The 27,989-nt window shown below is 38.9% G+C and overlaps 2 protein-coding genes across 10 annotated transcripts in view; one reads left to right on the top strand and one right to left on the bottom strand.

The window, feature by feature from the left end:
• Nucleotides 1-3: 3 nt before the first annotated feature.
• otud4 (OTU deubiquitinase 4) lies at nt 4-24,340 on the bottom strand. 7 transcript variants are annotated; one of them, NM_001441277.1, is given in 20 exon segments: nt 4-1,837; nt 1,936-1,976; nt 4,378-4,554; nt 4,895-6,146; nt 6,511-6,566; nt 6,672-6,756; nt 6,994-7,120; nt 7,822-7,948; nt 8,022-8,140; nt 9,506-9,606; nt 12,134-12,198; nt 12,275-12,398; nt 12,519-12,576; nt 17,376-17,526; nt 18,592-18,673; nt 18,757-18,829; nt 22,389-22,435; nt 22,574-22,624; nt 22,742-22,825; nt 23,802-24,340. In NM_001441277.1, coding segments are annotated over 20 exon segments (4,053 nt in total). In that variant the 5' UTR covers nt 23,958-24,340; the 3' UTR covers nt 4-760.
• The window catches only part of reeld1 (reeler domain containing 1), a 14,948-nt gene continuing 10,437 nt past the window's right edge, over nt 23,479-27,989 (top strand). The window contains 3 exon segments of one of the 3 annotated variants that reach the window (NM_001442481.1): nt 23,479-24,366; nt 27,365-27,564; nt 27,974-27,989. The exon segment at nt 27,974-27,989 is cut by the window's right edge and continues 196 nt beyond it. In NM_001442481.1, coding sequence (NP_001429410.1) covers nt 27,975-27,989 — 15 coding nt within the window. In that variant the 5' untranslated portion in view covers nt 23,479-24,366; nt 27,365-27,564; nt 27,974. 3 annotated transcript variants of the gene reach the window in all.

The raw sequence follows: 27,989 nt of genomic DNA, 5'->3' as shown, positions 1-27,989 counted from the left end.
CTTAGGCTTTCTGTTTTATTTGTCAAAATGGGGAACAATAGATAATACAACGGTTGTTTTTGGTTTCAAACCACATATTTGGATCAAATATGTTATTACAGGCATTTGGCATCAAACATTCATCCACAGAGCCCACTGCTTGGGGATTATAGTGCATGAAAACGCATGGTCAGACATGAAGAAAACCAAACAAGAAGTCCCAAAAATGCATTGACAAAACTCTACACTACACTAAAGGCACTTTCCTTTTTTAAGGTGAGATGCCATCACCAATATACTCACCATGCAGCACGAGTGGAGTGTTTTTTGAGTAAAATTAAGTTCTCTGAGAACCAGTGTGGACAAATTCCATATTAAAACACCTTGTAGCACAATCTAAATTTAATACAAATTAAACGTAAATCAAATTTGCATAGATCTGAAAACTTTAGGACTCAAACCAAAATAAAGGAATGATCTTTATTCATTTTTGCTTTTAAGTGCACTCATGCGGGAAAATTCAGTTTGTGCTCATTAAAACAAAATGTTCTATTAGACTTTATTACCTATGCAGTTTACATTTTCACAGGGGTTGTGCGACATCAGAACAGGCGAAACCATGTTGCTTCGATTAGCAAGAATGTGAGGATAAAGAAAAAACGGTTAAAAATGATTAGATAAAACAACTAATCAATAACACATCCCAAAAGACACCCAGCAAAACTCAAAACAACAGATTTCATGTATCTGATATGATTGTAAACCAAAACAACATTCAGCGTCACTGATATGGCAACTGTGGCCCTGCCCCTCGTCTCCCGTAATGTCTGTAGGACTGGTCGTCTTGTCTGCCTCGGCCTATATAATCCTTCCGTCCACGTTGGCTCCGCCCTCGATATCCTCCTCTGTCCTCTTGGCCACGCCTTCCTCCACCCCTGTAGGAATGGCTGTAGTATAACTGAGGAACTCTCAAGTCTACATTGGTGGACTCCATTTCCTCTGGCCACTTTTCTTCAGGAGAAAATGTATGGACGAGGCGGGAAGAGTCTTCAGCATGTAGGTTCTTCGGGAAGGCTCCCCCTTGTCTTCCTAAGCTCCCATTTGGTAAAGGGATCAATCCTGACATGTCTCCTTGCAATGGGCCAATCTGAAAAGATGGTACCGAACAGGGTCCACCATAAGGAGGAGGTTCCATTCCACCCAGAGAAACAGGAGTATCTACTGACTTGAACTCTACACCACTCAAAAAATGAGGTTGGCCTCCAGGAAAGCCAGCAGAGTTCTGTACAGACCTAAATTGGGGGTTCATTGACAATTGACCATTCTCTTGACCTCTATCCAGTGTGGGGCGAGCAAAAGGCAAGACATCAATCGGACCATGAGGCCCATGGTTTATTGCTTCTAAAGGCATTGGTGGAAATGGCATACGGTGGTATCCAACAGATGATGGTGGATACATCTGATTCCCAGGGGGTGGATATGGAGGTGTGGAAAACTGCACTGGAGGAGTAGTTGGGTAACCCCCAGGATAGGCACTTGAAACAGAAGGAGCTGACCAAGGCATTGGTGGTCTTGGTGGCACATGCATTGGAATCGATGGAGGATCGTTGTATCCTCTTACCTCTATGGGATCAACAGTACTGCTACCAGCTGCTACAGGTGCAATTGGAGCATGGCTGTCCAATGGGGTGTCAACCATGGAGCTCAAACTTTGAGGCTGAGAAGAAGGGTTTTCTGGCTGCCACGAAGTCATGGTGGGATTAGCAGGAGAGTCAGAGGAAGGAGAAGGACCTCTAAGGTAGGCTTGGTTCAGTGGTGCCAGATATACAATAGGAGGAAACATTGGCTGGGTGTAAGCCTGAGGAAATTGGGAGAACATTACATTTGTTGTAATTCAATATAGTTGAACATATGCCTTTAATGAAGGAACAAATGCAAATATTTGAAATTGTGTACCTTGACCCCAAGGTTGAAGAAGAACTTGAGGACACTGATATCTAAAATAATAAAAACATGCATTTCATTTTAATGATTAAAAATTATAAATTACTTGGCCATTAAGGCTTGACTAATAGTGTTAAAACATTAAAATCATCCAACAACAAGTCTAACCCAGAGGTACCCAAACTCACGCCTGGAGGGCTAATGTCCAACAAAGTTCAGCTCCAACCTGCCATAACATACTTTAAAAGAATGTTTTTAGTGTGCTTCATAAGGTTGATTAGCTGATTTAGGGGTTTCTAATTGAAGTTGGTGCTAAAATCTGCAGTACACCAACCCTCCAGGACAGAGTTTGGACACCTAGTTTAACCCTTGAATACAGTAGCCGCATTTCCACTATCGGGCCAGTGCGAGCCAGGGCTTTTATCGGGCCAGGCCGGGCCAATCGCCCAGGAAGTTGAGCAGTGAGGCCGAAATCATGTCGCGTTTCCACTGTCGGGCTAGTAGCTCGCAGCACGTCACGCAAATCCCGCCCCAGAACATCCCCCGAATCGAACATCACTCAATCCGCCCACTTCAGCGGGAATCACGCAGATAAAGCACACCACATCGTCACGAAACTATTAAAATTAGGACAACCAAAACAAACAAATGACCCGTTAATGTACAGCAGAATGTATGACTAAAAGTGGTAGATATGAAGAGATTTAACAAATTGATTAGGAAAGCTGGCTCTGTGGTGGGTGAGGAATTGGACAATATGGAAACTGTGGCTGAAAGGAGAACATTGTGCAGACTTCGGTCAATTATGTACAATGTAGATCATCCTCTTCATAATGTGGTTGACGAGCTGAGAAGTACCTTTAGTCACAGACTTACCAGCTTAAAGTGTTCCACTGAACGCCACAGAAAATCCTTCCTTCCCACTGCTATCAGACTTCATAACGTCTCCCTCAGTCACTTACCCTTACAGTAATCTGTGCAATACCTTGCTGCTTGTGCCGTATATTTACTTATTACGGGTTTTAGTGTGTGGAAGTTTGTGCATTATGTTTTATGATGTGCAATAGTCTACTAGGTGCAATATTTGTACGTTTTTTAGGTGTTAAATATTTTTAGTGCAATATCATTGGTTTTAAATGAGTGTTGAATCACTTTATTACTTGAAATATTTATGTGCAATTGTTTTATGTGTAATATTATTGGTTTTGGTTAATATTATTTTCATTACTTGATATATGACTTAATAGTATTAGTTACCACTGATTCTTTTAAGTGTAATATCTTATATAATAGTTTGTATATTTATGTATTGTGGCTGTTTCCTTCTATAGATTGGTTGGATTTATGTGACTTATTTCACTTATTTAATTTATTTATTCTGTCTTGTGTTTTTGTGTTTCTGTGTTTTGTGTGTTATGGCAGTCATTACGTAAGCAATTTCCTGCGGGATCAATAAAGTTTTCTAAGTCTAAGTCTAAGCACATACCTGTGTGTTCTCATTCATCAGATTAATTTACTCGCCGACCGACTGTTGGCATCGAAATCCAGTGGTCTTGCCACTAACGGAGGGACCCAGCGCAGGGAGCGCACATCCATAATATAACACCACATATATAAAATTCTTTGTTAATAACTCAATATAAAATGTATTTTATAACATCCTCAGTTAGACAGACGCTGTCCAACATTCTTCCCAAATGCTCCGGAGAGAACTGAAACATGATTATTTTTCCCTATAGGCTTTATGACACTAATAGGTGATTCCCTTTATTTAAAGATGTTGCTTATTATAGCTTAAGTAAAAGAAAGTGTTCAGTGTTTCAGCACATAAGAGCAGCACGTAATAAAATATAGCCTATATTTCGTTGCGCTCAGCAGCCATGCACTAATAAAGCTCTTTATGTATTTAAAATTTCCTTTCTTAATTTTACCACGTCATATAAAAACACACACACTTGTTTGGGGACACAGAACACATTTTGAACTTGCAGTTTTCCCCGATGCGTCAAAAAAGTGCTGCGCAGCTGCAGACAGAAAAAAAGATGGCCTAGTTTCTGCTTTCACTCACCCCGAAAATGCTCTGTTTGCATGATTTGATTGATATCATCTTAACCAAATACTTTATAAATAATATTTAAAACATTCTCCGGTGTTTATTGTATTTAGAAAATATCTATTTATTCAATTATTTCAATATAATATTCCGCCCCAAAGCCCCAGTTGGCCCTCTTTGGCCCAAGGTATTCAGCGGGCCGAAAAAGGCCGGCCGCTGGCCCCGAGAAAGCCCCGCTTTGGCCTGATTAGGCCCCGGAAGTGACAGTGGAAACGCGACTGGCCTTGGCTCTCTTTAGGCGCGATAGTGGAAACGCGGCTAATAATCAATGGTAATAGACAGCAAATGTTTTCCACATAGTTTTTCGTAGATTATTAATGGATTTGTAGGAACTTCATTACCTTTCGGTAGGTCCTCTCCTTTCTGGGAGTAGGAAAACGGTGGAGGTGGTTCCAACTGTCCCTTCTCATTCTGTGGGAATCCTGGATAAACTGGGTCCTGTAGGAGCTGAGACCACTGGACTTGAGGAAACGGCAGGTGTTGGGGTTGGGATGGGTGGTCAACAACAGGCGCTGCACCTGAAGGACAACAGATGTTTTTAGAGAACTCAATGAGTCTACTAAAATTTCAGCATTTGTAACCAGGTTTGCTGCAGTTTCTGTGAACTGAGAAAAAATGTGATAATTGAAATGGCAATTTTAGGAGTACAAAAGCTTGTCACTGGCGCCATACTCAAACAGGACAAGTTTCTACCTTATCTAAAGTTGTATTTGGTACCCTTAAGGTAATACCATAAAATAAAAAGATGTCCTTGTGACAGACTTCTATATTGACATTCTGCTGCACTCCTAAATTCTTGCACATTATCTTTTACGAAAGTAAATGTCCAAGATTCGAACCTCAATAGTCAAAACTTACCAGAGGCAGGTATGGTTGATGTTTCACAAGCAGGTGGGACTGATTCTTTTGGAGAGACTAGAGGTAAGTCAGGAGGTGAAGCATTGGCAGGACCAATAGTAGGGGAGATAGAGGTGGGAGCAGCATGGGGAAGAGGGACTGGCATCATAGTGGTTTGAGGATCAACAGTCTTTTTGGGAATTGGTGGAGCATTGTTTGCATGAATAGGATGTGGGGTAGAAGACAAGCCTGGGGAATCTAATACAGGGGTAGCAACCTGAGCCTGTGCAGAAATCGCTATTGTGGATGATGGTGTTGGGGATAGAGTAGAAGTATTGGCTGGTGGCAAAGTTTGAATGCACAAGCTGGATTCAACTGGGGCAGCTGGGATTGGGCAAGTAGGGGCCAGAGTAGTTTGGGTTGGGGTAGAAGGAGGTAAAGGGACTGGGGTGATCTGAGATGCAACCAATTCAACCGAGGTGAACTGAGATGGTGCTTCAGTTCTGGGCAGGAGCTCCACTGTAGGCAATTGGGCCATTTGGAATGAGGGTTTGGTAGAATTTAGTGCAGGTGCAGATTGAATAGGACCAGGGGTGGCAACAGAAACTGCCGTTGCCCCAAAGATGAAGTGTGAAGCAGGAGCGGTAACTGAGACTGCTGTTGCCCCAGAGATGGAGTGTGGGGTAGGGGTGTTAGATGAGACTGCTGTTGCCCCAGAGATAGACTGTGGGGCAGGGGTGCTAACTGAGACTGCCCTTGACCCAGGGATATACTGTGAGGCAGGGGTGGTAGCTGAGTCTGGTGCTGCCACAAGTATAGAGTCTGAGGCAGGGGTGGAAACAGAAACTGGTGCTGCAGCAGAGATAGACTGTGGGGCAGGAGTGGTGGCAGAGATAGACTGTGAGGCAGGTGGGACAACTGACACTGGTGCTGCACCAGAGATAAACTGCGAGGCAGGAGTGGTTTCTGAGACTGGTGCTACCCTAGAGATGTGCTGTAAAGAGGCTAAAGTTGACACTGGTTCCAAATGACTGTTGTCAGGGTTTTGAGCAGGGCTAGACTTAGGTTGGATGGTTGCCTTTTTAACTGCCTCAGGAGCAGACCGGTTAGGATCAGGGGAAGTGGCAGAATTAGATGAAGAAATGGGTGTTTTGGGACCAGATAAGAAGATAGCAGGTGAAAGTGGAGAAGCAGCGACAGGGATAGGTTTCTCTTGTAATTTCTCGTTTATTGTTGAAGAAGACCTTTGCCTTGGTTCCTCAGAAAACTTTATCTAGAAAATAGTATAGAAGTCATTGGCTGGTTAGGAAATCAGAATGGATTACTATAAACATACTAGTTTATAGCATAGCCTATTAAATAGGCATAATGCCAATATTTTAACAGAAGATATTGAACAATCGGTTCAGATCAGGGGTCACCAATCCTGGTCCTGGAGGGCCGGTGACCCTGCAGGGTTTAGCTCCAACTTGCCTCAACACACCTGCCTGGGTGTTTCAAGTATACCTAGTAAGACCTTGATTAGCTGGTTCGGGTGTGGTTGATTAGGGTTGGAGCTAAAATCTGCAGGACACCGGCCCTCCAGGAACAAGTTTGATGACCCCTGGTTTAGATGATTGTATTCGCAATGTTCTCACCCCATGTTTTTCTTCAGTCCCACTCTTCTGCCTCTGTAAAGGCTTCTGAGATGCTTCTGAAAGCAGTAAACCAAAATAAACATTAAGAATGGTCCTATTTACAAGAACATTTCTATGACCAGCAATACTAGCATATTAAAGGGCCGAGCTTTATTGCCAACCTGTCTCCATGAAGTTGTCCTTCTGTTCCTTTTTCCGATGGCTTTTCTTTTCCCCTCCTTTCTTTATGACCTCACCAGGAGTGGCCTAAGTTCAGAAAACGCATGCATTTCTATGTTTGTTTTTAAGGAATGTACTAAGTGCAACAAAGATTTTAAATAATATAAATAAATAAAAATATTAAATTGAGTTTCAAGTCAATAAAATATGGTACTAATTAACTTGTTAATAAACACTTTGGTATGTGAATGCATGATCATCATTATTTCTACCCAAAGCCCATGTTTCACACCATATTTTGCAAGCAGAATGTGATGGATTCACCGTTTGGGGGCTGGGTCCAAGTGAGGGGAAGTTGTGCTCATCTTTGTGCAGAAGCTCCAAAACAACGCTTTCCTCTTCCTCTTCTGGCAGAATACACACAGGACTGCTGCGCTGATCAGACCGTCTGCTAACACATCATACTAAGAGTCAATTCTAGAGTTCACACATGGCTGATGATTGATTATAAAGCTTGTTTGGCTGTCCCGGGAGAGAGCCCTGAGCTTATAAGATCCTCGAGCGCGGAGCTCCCTCCCATTGCAAGGCGAGAGGGGAGTTTGAGCTCAGGTAGATCTCGAGAATTCCCCTGCTGTAATTACTAATGAACAGATAGTTATTGCTCTTAAGAGATAACTACTTACAAGGAGCATGTCTATGGTGCCGATTTGGATTAGTCAATTAAATTAAGTTGCATGTTTTTGGACAATAGGAGGAAACCAGGGGACCCGGGGGAAACCCACGTGAGCACGGGGAGAACGTGTAAACTCCACACAGAAAAGTCAACTGGCTTGGTGAAGACTAGAACCAGTGACGTTCCTGCTGTGAGGCAACCGTGCTAACCACTGAGCTATGGTGCTACCCATCTAGGAAGGAGGAGGAGTAGGTGTGGAAGGGGGAGTTCTTCAAAACAAAGATAGCTGTGATATGGAATTTAGGTGTAGGAATCTTATGATTGGTGAACGTGATCCTCTCGAAAATCTATAAATGAACTTCATGAAGGTTAAAGTATTCTTATATCAAAACTATGGAAACTCTAGTATCTTTAGAAAACTTCTCTTGAGCAAATGCAAGCATTAATTGTGATGTCTTCTTAAAAACAGGCTTATGAACCTGAACTTGTTTCTTGCATCATCAGTTGTGGCCTGCGGAGGCCAGGAGTGTTGCTTATGTACTCGAACGCTGGGTGCCGACTGAGACTGCATTCTGTTTGGCCTCCGACCTCCTCTGCTTTCCCATTCTGCAGAAAACCAAGACAGTAAATGCGGATGAGCTGATCTCATTCAGGTGTGTTTTTGATTTGTAAAACCTACCCGAAGGAATTTGCGCACCATTGTTTGGCGCAGCTTGTCTTTTTCCCCTCTCTGACACCGTGTGCCAAGACTGAGGCTCTTCAGACGGAAGACGCAAGTTTAACAACGGCACCGTTTGCCTGAACACATACAAGCAAGAGTATCATTTAAACACAGTAGCAATTATTTATGTATAAACTGCTGTATTACATATGGTATTATGATATATATTAAAAACTGCTCTGGTTGTATAATGCAAATTGCATGGAATGGAAATTGTGATAGTCTTTTCTGAATTCAATGGGTTTTGTAGGGTGAGGCTTGATTTTGTCCATGAGGAACAAAGATAGAGGGGATTATTTTGATTAAAGTTTAGATGAATAAAACAAGATGATATGCATGGATAAACATTGGTGACTTCATTGTGCTATGCAATTCTGCAAACAAAAAAAATCCACAGCCAAGCCCAGCGCACTGCTGTTTAAAAATAAAAAATAAAACATACAAAGACTTTGTCAAACTCAAATCCTGGAGGGTCGCTGCCCTACACTGTTTAGTTCAAGCCCTGCTTCAACATACTTGCCTATAGGTTTCAAACACGACTGAAAGACTCAATTAGTTTGATCAGGAGTGTTTAATTAGGGTTGGAACTAAATTGTGCAGAGCTGCGGCCCTCCTGAGTTTGACACACCTGACTAGGACTGTCAATACAATATACAGTTGAAGTCAGAATTATTAGCCCCCCTGAATTATTAGACCGCTTGATTATTTTTTTTCCTCAATTTCTTTTTAATGTAGATTTAAAAATTTGTCACATTTCTAAACATAAAAGTTTTAATAACTCATTTCTAATAACTGATTTATTTTATATTTGCCGGAATGACTGTAAATAATATTTTACTAGATATTTTTCAAACACTTCTATACATCTTAAAGTGGCATTTAAAGGCATAACTAGGTTAATAAGGTTAACTAGGCAGGTTAGGGTAATTAGGCAAGTTATTGTACAATGATGGTTTGTTCTGTAGACTATCGAGAAAAATTAGCTTATTATAATAATATTGACCCTAAAATTGTGTTTAAAATATAAAAAACAGCTTTTATTCTAGCCGAAATAAAACAAATAAGACTTTTTCCAGAAGAAAAAATATTATCAGACATACTGTGAAAATTTCCTTGCTCTGTTAAACATCATTTGGAAAATATAAAAAAAGAAGAAAAAGATTCGAAGGGGGCTAATAATTTTGACTTCAACTGTATTTCTTTACTGAATTCATTTACGATTGTAGATTGTTTCTTAAATGTTGTGCATATGCACTCCTCTACAGAATCATCCAAATCAATCCAAAATGATCAATTCTTTTCAAATAGCTATTCAACACATCTAGCGAAATTGTGTTCATATCGCAATGTATATCGCAGAATGAAAAAATATTGCAATGTTAGATTTTTCCAATATCATGCAGCCCTACACACATGTATAGTTAAATAATAAAAACACATACTGTTTGTTGAGTTCCTCAATAAAGACAGTGACTGGCCCATTGTCTGGACTGACTTCCTTAACATAAGCACTATAGAGCCGATTGCTGCCACTCAGCTGCACCTGAAAAAGTTCAAGAAGAGAACAATCTTGCGGTCAAAATTGCTTACAGGTGCACCAAGCAAATTGACAAATGTTAATGACATCTGAAAGCACCAAAACAAACACGTCCACATCACAACAAGACCCCAAACCTTTTTCAAGTCAGTCTGAAATAAATATTTACAATGTTTATTTTGCTAGTACACATTGTTAAGGTTATTGTACATTGGATTTGAAAATTTCGTCCGTAATTTTTACATAAAAAATTAATTCGACCTAATGTGTAAAATATTGACACACTGCCTACAAAAGTTTCGCTCGTCATAAAAAAAAAATCATACATGGTTATATATTTTTTTATTTTCGTATCCCAAAATGAGTTTTAACAGGTGTTTTGACAGTTCAGAGCCACCGTACATGCGGATAGCAAAATACTGTTATTACGTTTTCCTTACAAAAATATGCATAAATTCGTCATATTTGGCGTTTTAAATTCTTTAGAACACATGTAGGTGCTGCATGTCAATCAGACAACGCTTCTATGTTCATTCTTGCTGTCAATTGTGGGAAAAATCATCGATAAAAGGTTTGTGATTTACCATTATGAGTTTGAATTGACTTGACTGAATTGTTTTGCGTTTTTTTAATTGATTAATTACAAGGTTCTTACACCTTTTCCAACTTCAGCACTTTTCAAGCACTTTCAAGGTGCATTTGTATGCTTTTCCAGCACCTAATAACCACAGTTATTTACGTTTATGTACTTATTCACATTTATGGCACATTCCACTGAGCCATTTTAAAAAACACAATATGACATTTCAACTTAAATTCTTGAGTACTTTCGAGCATAGATTTATTGGCATAGTTCACCCAAAAATGATAAAAAATAAATAAATAAATAAACAAAAAAAGTTCAGTTATTGGATGTTTTTAAGTTTGGTCTCTTTCTACCTAAAGTTAATATCTCAAGAAATAAGCTTACAGTCAGATTTTGTTTGGGTGTAGTACCAAACTTTCATGACCAGTTGTTCATGATATTTCATGTGCATAGTTTTTACAGTCATTGGATTGGTGTTTCAGGTGCAAAGATGCATTCTGGGTGAATGTCTCCTAACTACATAGAAAGCTAATAGTGCTAAAACAATCTGAATTTGAATTGTGTTAATTTGAATTCTTAAAAACTTAAAACTGTATTTTTACATACCCAATATCTGCAGTCTTTGAATTCAGAACCAAAAAAGATCAGAAGTTTAAAAATATGTCTACAAAAATCTGACTTAAAAAAATTAAGTTGTCTTAAATTTCAGATGTTCAATAATCAAGTTAAGAAATACAAATTCAAAACATTTCTAATAGGTTATAATCAGTATTATTAACTTACAATTGTTAATAATTCAATTGAACACACTTCAAATTCAGATTGTTTTGGTTTATTATTAGCTCCATAAATACGTACATGCGATGAAGATTTTGCAATGAAAACTGATCGCACAACAAAAATTTGCTCCCGAATATATTTTGAGGTCACATAGATAAAATTGTGCGAATATGCAACCCAAACAGTCACAATTTTGAGCCCAGCAAATTCAAAGTCAAGCAGGTTCAAGCACTTTGTCCAAAATCCAAGCACTTTTCTAACCTTGAAAACACTATATAGAAAATAAAGCATTTTCCAGGATTTCCAGCACCTGTAAGAACCCTGTAATTAATATGCAGCAGATTCAGTGTGCACGGTTTGAGTATGTTAAAAATTTCTGTGACGAGTATAAAAAAAAATGCACATGAAAATTCCAGACTTCAGAGTGCAAAGACCCTTATACTTCAGGTGAAGTTAATCCACTGGAAAAATCATGTTTGTTTTGGTAATCTGCAATCAAAGTATGACCATCTGCTTCTGCGTTTGGATTGGCTCCTTCTCTAATGATGTCAGTTTGATACTTTAGCTACAGTATTCTTAGCCACGCCCCTCTTACCATTAGTTAGCTACAAGAAAATGATGTGTAAAAGAGCCCCGCCCCTACTCAATATTCAGTTTGAAGTACATCAGCATATTGACATGAAAGTCTCTGCAACTTCCGGTTGAGGCTAATTTTAATATCTCCACTATAGTTACTGGACACACCCCTTGTATTATGGCAGTGGTTCTCAAACTGTGGTACATGTACCAGTAATGGTACGCAGGCTTCCTTCTAGTGGTACACAGAGGAATGAAATATGTCATGTACATGCTACAAACATTAATAAATTTACCAAAAATGCTCTATATAATATGCTATATATGACATATACTGTAGCCTATATTTCTGAGGTAATCTGCCACGTTTTTTTAACTGTGCAGAGGTGTAGCTGCTTTACTCGGCCTACTACGCTATTGTATTTCAATACTGCTCATTTTGGTGGTACTTGGAGAGACAATTTTTTTCTGAGATGGTGCTTAAGGAAGGTTTGAGAACCACTGTATTATGGGCTTCAGTTAGACACTGTGCAAGTATTTAAAAATAAATCAAAATTAAATACAGAAAACAGTTGTCAACACACTGCTAACCTTGCACTTGTCTCCGACTGAGTACTGCATCCCTGCGGCAATGCAGAAGTCTCGCTGCTGCTGGACTAAAAACACACAGATATTAAAGTGATTTCAAGATGCTAATTACATTTCAGAATCGCAACACAAAAACTGACGTACGTCGTTTCGAACGGAGCCACACGTCATACTCCACGTTCCTGTAGAGGGTGGGGTTTAGGGACTTCTGCACCTTAGTGGACAAAAATTCCCGCCCCCTTCCTCTTGAGTAGCCCCTCCCACGACCCTGCACAAATATATAGCTCTGTTATACACAATATATCATCATATTACAAAGTCAGAGTGGCAAAACGCTGACTTCAATCTGTGCGAAATATACAGAGAGAATGAAGCTTAACATAAGCACCCTTTGCGGTGGTCTGGCATTCATCCCGTTGCTCGTCTTCTCTCTGGGTTCAGTAGACCTAACAAATGCAAATACATAAATCAAGAGTAGTTTTAGTATCACTGAGGTACTATTATAGGCAGTGGTGGAAAGAGTACTGAAAAAGCATACTTAAGTAAAAGTACCATTACTTGCCTAAAAATGTAGTGCGAGTAGAGTAAAAGTACCTGTTGTAAATATTACTCAAAGTAGGAGTAAAAAGTAGCCCTTTTAAAAGTACTCATGAGTAGTGAGTATTACGCTGTATAAAGCTGATGCATTTACATGTAATTTGTGGATGTGTGTAAACGTAACATTCTGTAGTGCATTTAGTCATTGCCCAGCAGGCACACAATGTCATAAGACGTTAATATTTGGTTAGATTTAGGTTGTGATGTCAGGTGACCAAAATTCAATGTCTAGCCAGCGTCTAAGGACAACTTTATTTTGATGCCCAATAATGACATCAAATGACGTTGATATTTGGTTGATTTTAGGTCATTAGAAAGTGACCAAAATCCAACGTGTAGCCAACAACATCCTATTGATGCCAAATATTGACATTTATTCATCAGTTATGGCAACCAAAATTCAACGTCTGATAGATGTCATAGTGGTAACGTTGACAGAACGTCAAGCTGTAACATCATTGGACGTTGATATTCGGTTGGTTTTTGGTTGGACATTGACGTTGGCCTGATGCGAGTTCTGATATAAACCCGATTTTCATTTATAAACAAAATGCAGCGTCTCCACGACGTTAGGGTACAATGTCAATCTGACGGCATGTTGACGTCTTGTGCCTGCTGGGTGTTTAAGGCCATTTCGGTCCTCATACAGTAAACATCCATCATCTTCTTATCAGTGACATGCATCTAAACCAGGGGTGCCCATACTCAGTCCTGGAGGGTCGGTGTCCTGCAAAGTTTAGTTCCAATCACAATCAGATGCACCTGGGCTAGCTAATCAATCTCATACTAGGCTTTCTAGAAACATCCGTGCAGGTGTGTTGAGGTAAGTTGGTGCTAAAATCTTCAGGACATCAGCCTTCCAGGACTGTGTTTGGGCATCCCTGATCTAAACAGTCTCTGGGTCAATGCGTGTAAAGATTTTGAACATCTTCTTGGACACTTTTAATGCTTCCACACAGTTTGCTGCAGTGTAAAGTGCACATGTCTTGAAGTAGTTCTATGTGAGATTTGATTGGACAGGAGTTAGAGGACTGATTTTTCTAATCCCCATAAACAAGAAAGTAGTGACTGTAGGCTGAAGGAACGTGGGAGTAAAAGTATAGATACAGCACTAAAAATATAAAAAAATAAAAACTAAAAAAGTCCACATTTATAAAACTATTCAGTAAATTACAATTTCTTATAAAAACTACTAAATTACAGTCATTTGAGTTTTTGTAATTAGTTACTTTACACCACTGATTATAGACCACTTCAATGTGGTGATGTGATTGGCCTATGAACATTTCCTGCTTGCTGTCAAACTATTTTAATAACTGTAACAAGAGGGAATTCAGAAATGGAAAACAGCTGTCATAACTTTGTCAATATATAAACATTTCAGAATTCTCTGAAGCTTTGAAAATTAAAACTGTAGAGCAGGAAATACGTTAGGACCATTGTTATTGTTTACATCTCTCAAAATGGTCTATAGTAGGGCTGCTCGATTATGGGAAAAATCATAATCACGATTATTTTGGTCATTGTAATCACGATTATTCAAAACGATTATCAGTTGAAGTCAAAATTATTCGCCCCTCTGTGAATTTTTTTTTATATACAAATATTTCCTAAATTATGTTTATCAGAGCAATTTTTCACAGTATTTCCAATAATATTTTTTCTTCTGGAGAAAGGCTTATTTGTTTTATTTCAGCTAGAAAAAAAATCAGGTTTAAATATTTTGAACCTATTTTAATAGCTCAATATTATTAGCCCCCTTAAGCAATATACAGTTTTGATTGTCTGCAGAAGAAACTACTGTTACATAATGACATGCCTATTTACTCTAATTAAGCCTTTGAATGTCACTTTAAGCTGAATACTAGAATCTTGAAAAATATCTAGTAAAATATAATGTGCTGTCATCATAGCAAAGATAAAAAAATCAGTTATTAGAAATGAGCTATTAAACCTGTTATGTGTTTTAAGCATCTTCACTGTAAGATAACACTTTAACTACAAAAGTCCTTCAGTCAAGAGCAGTGAGGGATTTTCTGCTTTTGTTGTTTGATTAATAATAAAAACAGCAGCAGAAATATCGCACGCTGTCACTTTAAGAATAGTGCGGCTCCGATATGGTTTCTCTTTCACGTGTCTTTTGATTCTCAACTTGTTTGTTTATTACACAAGTGAGGGTTAATATGAATAATCACTAAACACCGTGCATGTATTTGACCATTAAAGCGCTCGCATTAGGATGGCGTTAGATGTGCGTGTGCTCTGCTGTCCAAGGCTAAGCGCGGACCGCGCGCACACAGACACACACAAACACAATACCTGTCCGAGGCTAAGTGCAGCGTGCACACACACAACAGCACGTGCTCTTTCGCGCTTTTAAAAATATGAATGATGCGCATCCCATGCTGCAAAAGTTACATTACAGCACATCTTTCAGTCACTTTCACGTGGAACTGGAAAGGAGGCGGTATATGATGGAATAATCGTTTATCTCGATTAAGGGTTTTTCATAATCGTTAGAAGCCATAATCGAAATTGAAACCGATTTTCGATTAATTGCACAGCCCTAGTCTATAGTGTAATCATAAGCAAGATATTATTGTATCTATTGCAATTGATTGAACTAAAAAAACATACATAAACCTATAGATTACACTGTCTATAGGTTTATGTATACACATCACGCAAGATTCTAGCAACAAGCAATTTGTCTGTCCACACCAAACGTGACTCAACACAACAGAAACATAAATATGAGCCACTGCACTCCAATGAAATGATAAGGGTTGTAATCTAATTAATACAAATTAAACCTACTTAACATTATTATAAGAACATAGCGCACACATACGAGTGACTGATTTTGTTGGTTTACATTAAGTCAAACCACTTACCAGTCATTTTTAATTTTCAATATCTGCTGATGCTTTCAGTATGGCAATAAATGTCTTGTCAAATTGTGCGATATTCAAGCCTAAATAGACAAGTGAACATTTCGTGTGTCACATACACTTCACAATGGTAGCGGATTCGCATCATGGGCGGGGCTTCTGTATGCCCAGTGACTCATGGAACATGGATTTTATTGAGAGAGTAGCTGGGCTTCATGTGCTTTAGGAAAGCTGAAAAACAGCATAGATTCATTCAGCACGGTGTCGGAGTCCACTAGATCTTTCAGAAGTGTACCCAGTTCTGAGTTTATCAACTTCTCCAGAAATTATACCTGGATGATGGACGCTTTCAGCGATGCTCCAGAATGAGCTGAGCCGAGTCTGATGAACTGTTGTCTGGTGTCTGCAAAAGGGTTTCCCCTCAGAACACCAACAGGCAAAACATAATGACTCCCCTACAAGATTGGTCAATGTGGCACGAATGTCTGCTGAAGTTAGGATTTTCCCTACTCGAGCGATTCACGAGAAATGCATCAAATGTGCAAAGTCGCACCGCTTTATTCGAGTAAATCGCGTCACCTCATTCGCACAAAACGTGCCACAGGATGTCTATTTGCGTCTTTGCATTAACTTAAAATGTACATCACTTGCGCTTGACGCTTCATCCGCATCTGATGTGAACGCAGCATGAGAAATGCCAAAACCAGCACAAACATAGCATCATACTCTCATCAACAATAACCAAAACTCTTCACAATTCTGGAATCAATAGATTAGATTTGTGTAATGTCTTCTCTACCCCAAACCCCAACCCCAACTTTAAAACATTATGCAATTCTACGTGTGCCTCTCACAGGTAAATGGCCTTGACAAACCACCTGTGGAAAGCACACTTTTATTCAGGGCTTAATTTGTGCTGGAACACGCCGGATCTAGCACCTCTGAAATCTGATCCGGCACCTCTACATTCTCAGGTAGCATGCCGGATCAGTTACCCCGATTTGTTTCAGGACCTCACGATGCACAAATTAAGAACTGCTTTTATCTCTCTGACACTTTTATCAAAACTTGCACCAGTTCTTGCACATTTGCACCAGACACTCTCTTACAATCACTCCTTATTTCTAGGAAAAAAATGTGCATTATGAAGTGTGCTTCAGGAAGGGTAGTGGGCTTGACAAACCACTCAATATAATAACCCCCCCCCCCCTTGTTTTTTTTCTATCATTCACTTCTCTAAGCACAACAGTTCCTTTGTATTATTATGTATATTGCCTCTTTCTGTTGAATTGCTGCATGCCTCCTTAACTGTAAGTCGCTAAACTTACAGTTCAGTGCTAAATCACTGAATGTAAATGATTGAAAGGCGAGGCAGTGGCGCAGTAGGTAGTGCTGTCGCCTCACAGCAAGAAGGTCGCTGAGTCGAACCTCAGCTCAGTTGGCGTTTCTGTGTGGAATTTGCATGTTCTCCCTGCCTTCGCGTGGGTTTCCTCCTGATGCTCCGGTTTCCCCCACAGTCCAAAGACATGCGGTACAGGTGAATTGGGTAGGCTAAATTGTCCAGTGTATGAGTGTGTGTGTGAATGTGTGTGTGGATGTTTCCCAGAGATGGGTTGCGGCTGGAAGGGCATCTGCTGCGTAAAAACTTGCTAGATAAGATGGCGGTTCATTCCGCTGTGGCGATCCCGGATTAATAAAGGGACTAAGCCAACAAGAAAACGAATGAATGTAAATGATTCAAGCAGGTAAATGTGTACCAGAAGTCGTCTTCCTCCAGCTCAGACTCCTCACTGCTCTTGCACTCCTCTGAGTCCTGTCTATCTCGTCCTCGTCCTCCTTTCACACATGATCCCACAACGTTGCGTTCGACGCCACACACTCGCTCATACAGCAGCTCGTACAGGATCGCTAGACATGGACAGATGGTTTAGGCAAGTTTATTAATATAGCACATTTCACAGACAATGGTAATTCAAAGTGCTATACATAAACTAGAGTAAGAGAGAGAATTAAGGCTGCTTTCACACCTGTGAATCGATTCAGCTGTTCCGAAACAGAGATTACAATTGTTACATTGTTGCTCTTTGCTCTTGGAGCGGTTCACTTTCACACTGCAAAGTTTCTAATCGGACCAAAAGAGCTAAAACAAGTCACGTGTGAGTAAACTCTCCTCACATTGGTCAGAGTGTCAGGGTTTATTTTGCAGCGTCCCGCTAAACTGTCAGGAGAGGTGGTGGTTTGATGGTGATTGACAGGGTGCACGCGCGCACGATGTGTCTGAGGAGAGATGCGGTGGGGAGGGGTGAGAAGGGTGCGCGACGATGCCTATTTGAGGACCGGCAGGGAGACGCGAAATTACCGGGAGATCATCACTCGTTTGCGGGCATCCGGAGACTCGCGAAACTTCCCATCATACTCATAATTCTCTCTTCATATAGCCGTATGCCTATTACATATGCATAAAACACTGTGATATAACCGCGCTCGGATCGAATCGCTTTCTTACTGCAATCGAACCGCTCCAGGGTTCGTTTCAATCGAGCCGAGACCACCTCATTCAAGCGATCTCGGAGCGATTACTTTGGCGCGGAACAGAGCGCGATTGCCCTTTTCACATATGCCAAAGGAACCGCGCTAACTGGGCAATCGAGACACGTTCCGAAACAAAAGTGTAGGTGTGAAAGCATCCCTAAAACAACAGTATAAAACACATTAAAACAGGATTTAAAAGAATTGAAAAAGAAAAGAAAGACATAAGAGTGTGATGTGCGAGACGTAGCACAGTGCTCATTCAGCAAACCCACAGCTAAACAGATGTGCTTTAAGTCTTGATGTGAATGTGCCTAAAGTTGGAGCACATCTGATCATTTCTGGAAGCTGATATCAGCAGTAGGAATTGTTATAAGATACTTTAGTGTCGATAAGATGCTAAAAGCACAATCCAGTATTATATCGTAAAGAATCAGCACTCACATTGACATACAGCAGCATTTTTCTCAAAGGATTCAGGGTAAACACTGTCGTAATGGTTTCCGTTGAGGAAGCACAGGCGCACCTGATGAAGAAAGAGACGTGGAGGTTTATTCGAGTGCTCCAGAAATTGAGTTTTGAAAATTGTGCATGAATGAATGTGTGCACCTTATGAGTGAAGCCGTTCTCTGTGAGGTTAACAGGCGGTTGATCAGGCTCCTGGAAAATAATAAAATCATGCCTGGAGAAAAAAACAAACAATCAGGACACAGTTAGAAATAACGAACAGTAGTAAATGGAGATTATAAAGCTTTACGTATGAAATGTTTATACTAAATGAACTGGGCGGCACGGTGGTGCAGTGGATAGCACTATCGCCTCACAGCAAGAAGGTCGCTGGTTCGAGCCTCAGCTGGGTCAGTTGGCATTTCTGTGTGGAGTTTTTATGTTCTCCTGTGCTATGCGCTAAAGGTGAATTGGATAAACTAAATTAGCTGTAGTGTATGAGTGTGTATGGATGTTTCTCAATACTGGGTTGCAGCTGGAAGGGCATCCACTATGTAAAACCTATGCTGGATCAGTTGGCGGTTCATTCAGTTGTGGCGACTTCTGATGCATAAAGGAACTAAACCGAAGGAAAATGAATGATTTATTAATTTAGAAGATGCTTTTATTCATAGCTACTTACAAATGAGGATAAAAGAAGCATTAAGCCACTGAGCCACCGTGTTACCCACAATATTAATAAATCTAAATAAATGTTACAAAAAACTATGCACGTCTAACATTTTTTTACATTTGAGTGAGTTTGATTCCTGAAATGATTTATTTTGCATTATTGCTATTCAGAATCACCATGTATAGCAGCAACCAAATTAACTACATGAGTTTTAACTCTCCATGCATGCCATTTGTGATCTGATTTATACATGAACATAATGCATGGCTTCTAAGAGCCAATAATAACTGGCAGACCACCAATAATGCAGTTACAGTGCATCTGGAAAGTGTTCATAGCGCTTCACTTTTTCAAAAAAAATTTCTGTTACAGTCTTATTCCAATATGGATTAAATTCATTTATTTCCTCAACATTCTACACACAATCCCCCATAATGACAGTGTGAAAAAAGGGTTTTTGAAATTGTTGCAAATTTATTACAAATAAAAAAGCTGAAAATCACATGTTTGTTGATGCACTTTTGGCAGCGATTACAGCCTCAAGTCTTTGTGAATATGATGCCACAAGCTTGGCACACCTGTCTTTGGGAATTTCTGCCCATTCCTCTTTGCAGTACCTCTCAAGCTCTATCAGGTTGGATAGGAAGCAACGGTGTACAGCCATTTTCAGATCTCGTCAGAGATGTTTAATAGGACTTAGGTCTGGGCTCTGGCTGGGTCAGTCAAGGACATTCACAGAGTTGTTGTGAAGCCGCTCCATTGATATTTTGGCGTTCAATGACTTTGGGTCATTGTCCTGCTGGAAGATGAACCGCCGCCCCAGTCTGAGGTCAAGAGCACTCTGAAGCAGGTCTTCATTCAGGATGTCTCTGTACAAAACTGCATTCATCTTTCCCTCTATCCAGACTAGTCTTCCAGTTCCTGCTGCTGAAACACATCCCCACAGCATGATGCCAACACCACCATGCTGCACTGTAGGGATGCTATTAGCCTGGTGATGGGTGCTGCCTGGTTTTCTCCAAACGTAACGCCTGGCATTCATTCCAAAAAGTTGAATTTTAGTCTCATCAGAGCAGAGAATTTAGTTTCTTATGGTCTGAGAGTCCTTTAAGTGCCTTTTGGTAAATTCCAGGCGGGGAGTGTCTTCCGTCTGGCCACTCTACTATACAGGTCTGATTGGTGGATTGCTGCACAGATGGTTGTCCTTCTGTAAGGTTCTCCTCTCTCCACAGAAGAACGCTGGAGCTCAGACAGAGTGACCGTTGGGTTATTGATCACCTCCTTGACTAAGGCCCTTCTCCCCTGATCACTCAGCTTAAATGGCAGGTCAGTTTAGGAAGAGTCCTGGTGGCTCCAAACATCTTCCACTTAAGGATGATGGAGGCCGCTGTGCTCATTGGAGCTTTCAGAGCAGCAGAAATGTTTATGTAACCTTCCCCAGCCGTGTGCCTTGAGACAACTCTGTCTCTGAGGTCTACAGACAATTCCATTGTCTTCATGCTTGGTTTGTGCTTTGACATGCACGGTCAACCCTGGGACCTTATATAAACTAGAGCTGTGCAATTAATCGAAAATCCGATTTTGATTTCGATTTTGCCTTTTAACGATTATAAAAAATCATTAATCGAGATAAACGATTATTGCATCATTTACCGCCCCCTTTCCAGTTGTACACGTGTTGATTTTAAAAGCGCGAAAGACCGCATGATTCTGTGTGCCGCGCACACACAGAATTGAAGCATGCAGTCAGCATTCGGTCTCACTCGCACACTGAGACGAGCAGAGCGCAGTCAGCGCACACATCTAATGTCATCTTAGCGTGAGCGCTTTAATGGTCAAATAGGTGTCAAAAAGTGGCGTTTAGTGATTATTCATATCAAGCATCATTTGTGTAATAAATAAACGAGTTCAGATTCAAAAGACACGTGAAAGAGAAACTATTAAAGAGACAGCGCGCTATAATCCTTCTCCTGCCTGTTTTTATGATTATTAATCAAACAACAAATGGAGAACATGCCTCTGCTCTTGACTGAGGGACTTTTGTAGCTAAAGTGTTTCTTAAAGTGAAGATGCTTAAAGCACAGTTTGTTTTATATTTTTATTCTATTGTATTTATTTCTATTTCCTTTGCAGGGTGGAAAATAACTGTTTGTATGCAGTTGAAGTCTGAATTATTAGCTCTCCTGAATATTAGCAACCCTTTTCCCCCCAATTTCTGTTTAATGGAAAGAAGATTTCTAAACATAATAGCTTTAATACCTCTTTTCTAATAACTGATCTATTTTATCTTTGTCATGATGAGAGCACATAATATTTGACTAGATATTTTTTCAAAATGCATGCATTCAGATTCAAAGTGCGATTTAAAGGCTTAATTAGTGTTATTAGACAGGTCATTGTATAACAGTAGTCTCTTCTGCAGACAATCAAACAATATATTGCTTAAGGGGGCTAATATTATAGACTTGCTTGAAAAAACCTGCTTTTATTCTAGCCAAAATAAAAATAAAAAAGCCTTTCTCCAGAAGAAAAAAATATTAGAGGAAATACTGTTAAAATTCCTTGCTCTATTAAACGTCATTTGGGATACATTTATTTTTTACAAAATTCTCAGGAGCGCTAATAACTTTGACTTTAACTGATAATCGTTTTGAATAATCGTGATTTCAATTATGACCAAAATAATCGTGATTATGATTTTTCCCAAAATCGAGCAGCCCTAATATAGACAGGTGTATGCCTTTTCAAATCATGTCCAATCAACTGAGTTGACCACAGGTGACCTCTAATGAAGCTGCTGAAACATCTCAAGAATAACCAATGAAAACAGAATGTACCTGAGCTCAATTTAGAGCTTCATTTTTAATTTTTTTATTTGTAATAAATTTGCAACAATTTTTCCACATTGTCATTACGGGGTATTGTGTGTGGAATGTTGAATAAGGCTGTAACATATACTTGAGCGCTATCAATACTTTCCGGATGCACTGTACATGGTGACCACTGGCTATAAAATGACACTTAGAGAATGATGGTCTAAAAATGATAGCCAGTCAAAATAATCACAGCTCAGGCATTAAAATATGCAGTTAAAATATAGAAATAATTGTAATATTCTCACTTATAGAGCTCAGCCAATGCAGAGATCTCCACCTGTCCAACCCAGCTCTAAACAGAAGGAAAGAGAAAAACTGTAATATTGTAATAGTAAAATCAGAGTTAATAAAGGTTCTAGATAATACAAGTTTAATAAAACTCTGCAGACAATCTGGCTGAGTTAGGAATGTTGTTTATTCCAGTAATTACCTGAGGATCCTGTAGATTCTCCAGGTATTTCTCAAAGTTGCCTTCGATAAACTACCACACCCACAGGCAAAAAAATATATGTTTAGTTTCTTAAATGGTGAATTGTCATGTATGAATTTTAATGCAACGTAAAGCATAATAATGCATTATTCTGTAATGTAATCTCACCAGCTCATAAGTAGGTCTGTTCTGTCTAAGATAATTCACACAGGCCGCCCGCACTTGTGTGTGTAAACCCTGACAATGCAGTATCTGTCAATCAAACACACACACAATCATTAATAAAGATCATAAAATGACAACAGCCTCAGCTTAGACACATTCATTACATTACACTCGGCTGTCACTACCGAGAAAAACAGGTTTATCAAACAAACAGGTAAAACAAAGACTAAATTGACCCAGTTTACCCTGCATAAGCGATGAATCAGCTAAATCTTTACAATTAATATTTTAAAATTGATTTCAATAGTATAAATGTTACTAACAAAAACTTTCAATCAAAATGGACATTACTTTTAATTTAATGCTGATATAGTCAAATTAATTTTAAGAATATTTCCAAATGAATTTGCAACACTTCCTTCTTTATTACATCAAAATTATTGAAATCATAGCCTAAATAAAAATGAAGACACTTTATGTAACCTTAAAATGAAAATATTATGAATATTTGACATAAAAACTGTTTAATGTGATGTTAATGAGGTAAACAAATCTATTAAAATTTTGTGAACTAAAAATAGAGGCGCCCGGAGGTATTAAAGGTCATAATAATATATTTCCTGTAAAGATTATTAAATCTACATAAAAAATCAAATAAAAGTAACATTACACTATTTGTATATAAAAAAAATCCTCTTAGAGATCAAATAAATAAGAGCTGCGTTTTCTTATTGACATTCATTGTTTAAGGTAGAAACAAACAGTGACAGGGTTAATACTGCTGCATACGTTAGCAGCTAGTATGCTAAAGCTAATTAGCTTCACATAAACCAAAAAGTGATTTTGACAAACCGTAAAGATGACAATTAGTTATATTAAAGCACAAGTGGTGTAGAAAAGGGTATATAACGATTTATTTCAGTGAATCTGTGTGACATTTTGATGGAGCACCGTGAAACTCGCGTTTCATGCGGTTTAGGTAAGTTAGTCATGCTTGAAATGAAGGTATTAAAATCGTGACACGTTTAATTGGCGTTATTAAGTTAATTATCAGTCTTCTGACCTGTTCTGCCACGGCTCTGAACAGACATGACCCATCCTTGGCGATCTTTTTGCGGTAAAAACCCAGCGAGCGCAGGTACTCGTCCATGCGGGACTCGTGCGTCCTGTCACCGGCCAGCTGCTGCTGCGCGTCCGCTGAAGCCGCCCGGAGCTCCATGGCGATCCACTCCAACTCAATATCCCAAAATTTAGCACACTATATCTGTAGCTTTACTTTCCTTACCATCCCTGCATTCAGGCGAACTCAACAAAGGCTCCTGAGAGACTGGATTAACCGGATTCGCTTTTGATTTCAGTGCAAAGGAAAGTTGGGATTGTTTGCAGATCACGCCTGACCTGAACGCTACATCCACGAGTCCAGGGCTGGATGCTTTAATCCAGGTGATCAGGAGTCAGCAAAAGCAGGTAAATATCAGTGCTTTTTCCCAGGCATGATCATGGCACAGTGCAGAACATAAAAGGAACTGAGTGGATTTAATGGGGAGACGCTGGGAGATGTAGGCGAAAAAGAAAGTGAAACTACACGCCCCATACTGCAACAACTTGGAGCAGAACTGAAACAGAAAGTAAGTAAACAGGTAAATAAATAAATGAATCAATACTTAAATACAACTTTCATTTGTTTGATTACATTGTGCATTAATTTGGAGGAACAGTGAAATTAATTGAAAAGCATTGGTTATCAGTTTAAGCACCACCTTTAATTTTATATGGGGTTTTGTAGACATATCATGTATATTAAAGGAATTGTTCAACTTATATGAAAATTTACTCACATTTAATAACTATTTGTTGGTTTTATTTTGCTTATATTAAATAAAAAGATATTTTGAAGAATGTTGACATCCATAGTTGGCAGGGTGCGAATTATGGGGGGTTTGGGGGGTCTAACCCGCCTAATTAACCCTTGATCCCCCCATGAAGGACACCAGAACAACATGTGTAAATCTTTAAACAGTGACAAAAAGCTTACATTGATCAGTATATTAAATAATAACATTAACAACAAAATGAAGAAAGAAATATAATATAAATATACATATGACCAGCCATATAATGGTTCATACCATTGTGAATGCAGTAGCCTCATTATGCAGGAAAATACTCAGTCGGCAGGCTGAATCTAGAATTGGATCACCAGCAGATCTAGCCTACAAACCGATACCGTAAGTGTCCTATAGGCACTTTTCTTGAAAATAAATAGGTGTTTTTAATGTACATTTAGCCTAAAATGCACCTGGAAAGTGCTGGAAAAGTTCTTAATTTTGACCCATCAGAGGTTACAGTATCAGCTCTTTATCCATCAAAACACAGAAAACTTAAATAAGTTTGATATCCTATGAGATGTTATTTAATTAAATAAATGAATTTGGTTCAATGAAGCGTGCATGTTTATTTACACAAACTACTGAAAATACCCCCCCCCCCCCATAGTCAATGTATAATTCGCACCCTAATAATAGGACAAATAAATAGTATGAAGGTCAATGATTTCTGTTCTGATATTCTTCAAAACATCTTTCTTTGTGTTCAACAGAAGAAAGGAACAGATTTGTAAATGATGACAGGATTTTATTTTTTAGGTTTTGGTTTTGGGTGATCTGTCCCTTTAAGCACAGGTAAAGTGTTTGCTTTATGTTGGAAATGACCTTTATAAAAATGAAAATTATTTACATCATCATTGAGCCTAATGAAACGTATTCAGATCTAAAATTAGTCAGGATGCAAATTACATTGATGATCAGGGGGGTCCGTGAATCAAATGTATGCATTTACTTAAATGACATTTGTTTAATTAACAAATATTTACGTTTTCTGTGTTTTGTGGGATATTTTGTGTAGTCTGACCTACAATATCCTCTGATTAGCTGTTTCAGAGGTTACTGTAGGTCAAACTATGCATCTAATTTTACTTTACTTTTAGGCTATATGTAGAAACAAACACCTATTTGACAAGAAAAGTGAACACTTACCATGTCTATCGGCGTAGACTGATTGATCTGATTATGAGTTCACAATGGTGTAATCCATTATATGGGTGGTCAATAGCTCCAAAATAGGTATATTTATATTATCTATTATTCATTTATTCGTTCATTTTCTTTTCGGCTTAGTTCCTTTATTAATCAGGGGTCGCCACAGCGGAATGAACCATGAACTTGTGTTTTACGCAGCGGATGCTCTTCCAGCTGCAACCCATCACTGGGAAACTTTCATACTACACACTAATTCACACTTATTTACACTCATTCACACATATGCACTACGGACAAGAGCTTACCCAATTCACCTATACCACATGTTTTTTGGACTTTGCACCCAGAGGAAACCCATGCCAACACGGGGAGAAGATGCAAACTCCACATAGAAATGTCAACTGACCCAGCTGGGGCTCGAACCAGCGACCTTTTTGCTGTGAGGCGATTGTCCTGGAAAAGTCTTGAAATTTCAAAAAGGCATTTTTTCAGGCCTGGAAAAGTTTTGGAAAAATAAATAAATCCAAAATGTTTTGGAAAAGTCAAGTTTGTTTAACAATCATCCGTGTACTTGAATATAGTTGAGATGAACTTGACTTGTACTTGACACTTTATTTCTTTCAAAAAATAAAATGGGTAAGAAAAAGTAACTTTAGTGACTTAAACAATCAGAAGTCATTTTAGCTTCGCCTCTCTTTCCCTCGCTTTCACCGTAATTCAGGATTCATTTTGAGTGTCGTGTCTAGAAACAATATCTAACTGTAGAGGTAAGACACTGTGGGTGCTAAAGGCTAATTTGTACTAATCTTAAGTCTTGTGAAAGCGCAAGCCAGTGCCTAATGAAGCTAACGTGGTGTTAAATGGGCTCCAGTTTCATACCCAGACCCTGCATCTAAATAACAATGTGGTGTGTTTTTAAGTGTTGTCAAGTTTGGTCTCTCATTATTTGTGTGTGTGTTAACCATGTATTCTTACATTGAGGGGACCAAAGCTTTTACAAGTATAATAATAACAGTAATTTTTGATCTCATCTGGACTTTTTTGGTTTCCATATGGAAATCGGCTCATAAATCAAACATGGTTAAACACTGTGAACATGTAAGTGCAGAAAGGGGTAGTTTTGGGGGACGAGGACACAATATTTACTGTAATAAATGCTGGGTTCCACACAATAGATTTATGTTGGGACAATATGAAAGAACTAAGTTGAGAGGGGTCTGGATGCAGACTTGGTGCAGTGCAATCTGAGCTGCATCCAATGCTTTTTAATGCGTTCACCTATCCCACCCCTAACCTGTCACCGTGACGTCATGCACTCCATTGAGTGCATTGTGTCTGGCATTGCATCGCTGAGGGATGCAATCTCAGGTTGCATTCTAAAGGCTGCATCCAGATTCTATTGACAAAGTTGAAATTATCAAGTAGATTGAACAAAAAAAAAAAAAGTCTTTTCAGCTCATTTTAAGTAAGTAGTTTGAACAAATTAATATGAATTTAATAAGTGCACAGTCTGTAGTAGAAACATCTTTACACCTATGGGAAGTCCCCATAAAGATAGTTGTACAAGTGTGTGTGTGTTTAATTGAAGGAGGATGTAGTAGTTCCTGGATCAGCAGCTGTTGCACATCCTGGGAGAGAGAATAGAGGACATCAGGATAAAAGAAAAACAGGATTAGAGAAGGAGAGAGAGAGAGAGTGTGTGAGAGAGAGAGAGCAATGATACTCCAGCAGGCAAACTCCAGGGTCAGTTTGTGTTGCGCTAACAAAAAGGACAGAAGCTTCTTCAATGTAAGTATTTATTTAATCTCTCTCACCGATCACATCGAAATAATATATTTGTGCAGACACCTTTTACTTATGCAACACTGAAGATTCAATGTATTTATAATTATTTGTTCTGTACATGTATAATTGTACCTAAATATTATGCATTTATTCTTTAAAGATTTTTATTATATGACTATGTGACATTTTTTATAATTATTTTTAGAATTATATCTTACTAAGATATCCAGACTTTTTCATTTGTAATTTTAAATATAAATAAATAAATACAATTCTAATAAAAAAACATGTTATAAAATGTTTAAAAAAAAAAGAGTATATAAATGTAATGTGTGTATATGCGTTTGTATGTGTATGAGTGTGTTTGTATATCTGTATGCATGTGTGTATAATGCTTCCTGTTTTACACCAGTATGATGCTGATTCTG

This window comes from Danio rerio, chromosome 23 (assembly GCF_052040795.2).
Source record: "Danio rerio strain M-AB ecotype USA chromosome 23, GRCz13ab, whole genome shotgun sequence".
NCBI classification, from domain to species: Eukaryota; Metazoa; Chordata; class Actinopteri; order Cypriniformes; family Danionidae; genus Danio; species Danio rerio.
Note: the sequence above shows the minus strand (reverse complement) of the source record. Positions and strands in the feature narration are given on the sequence as shown.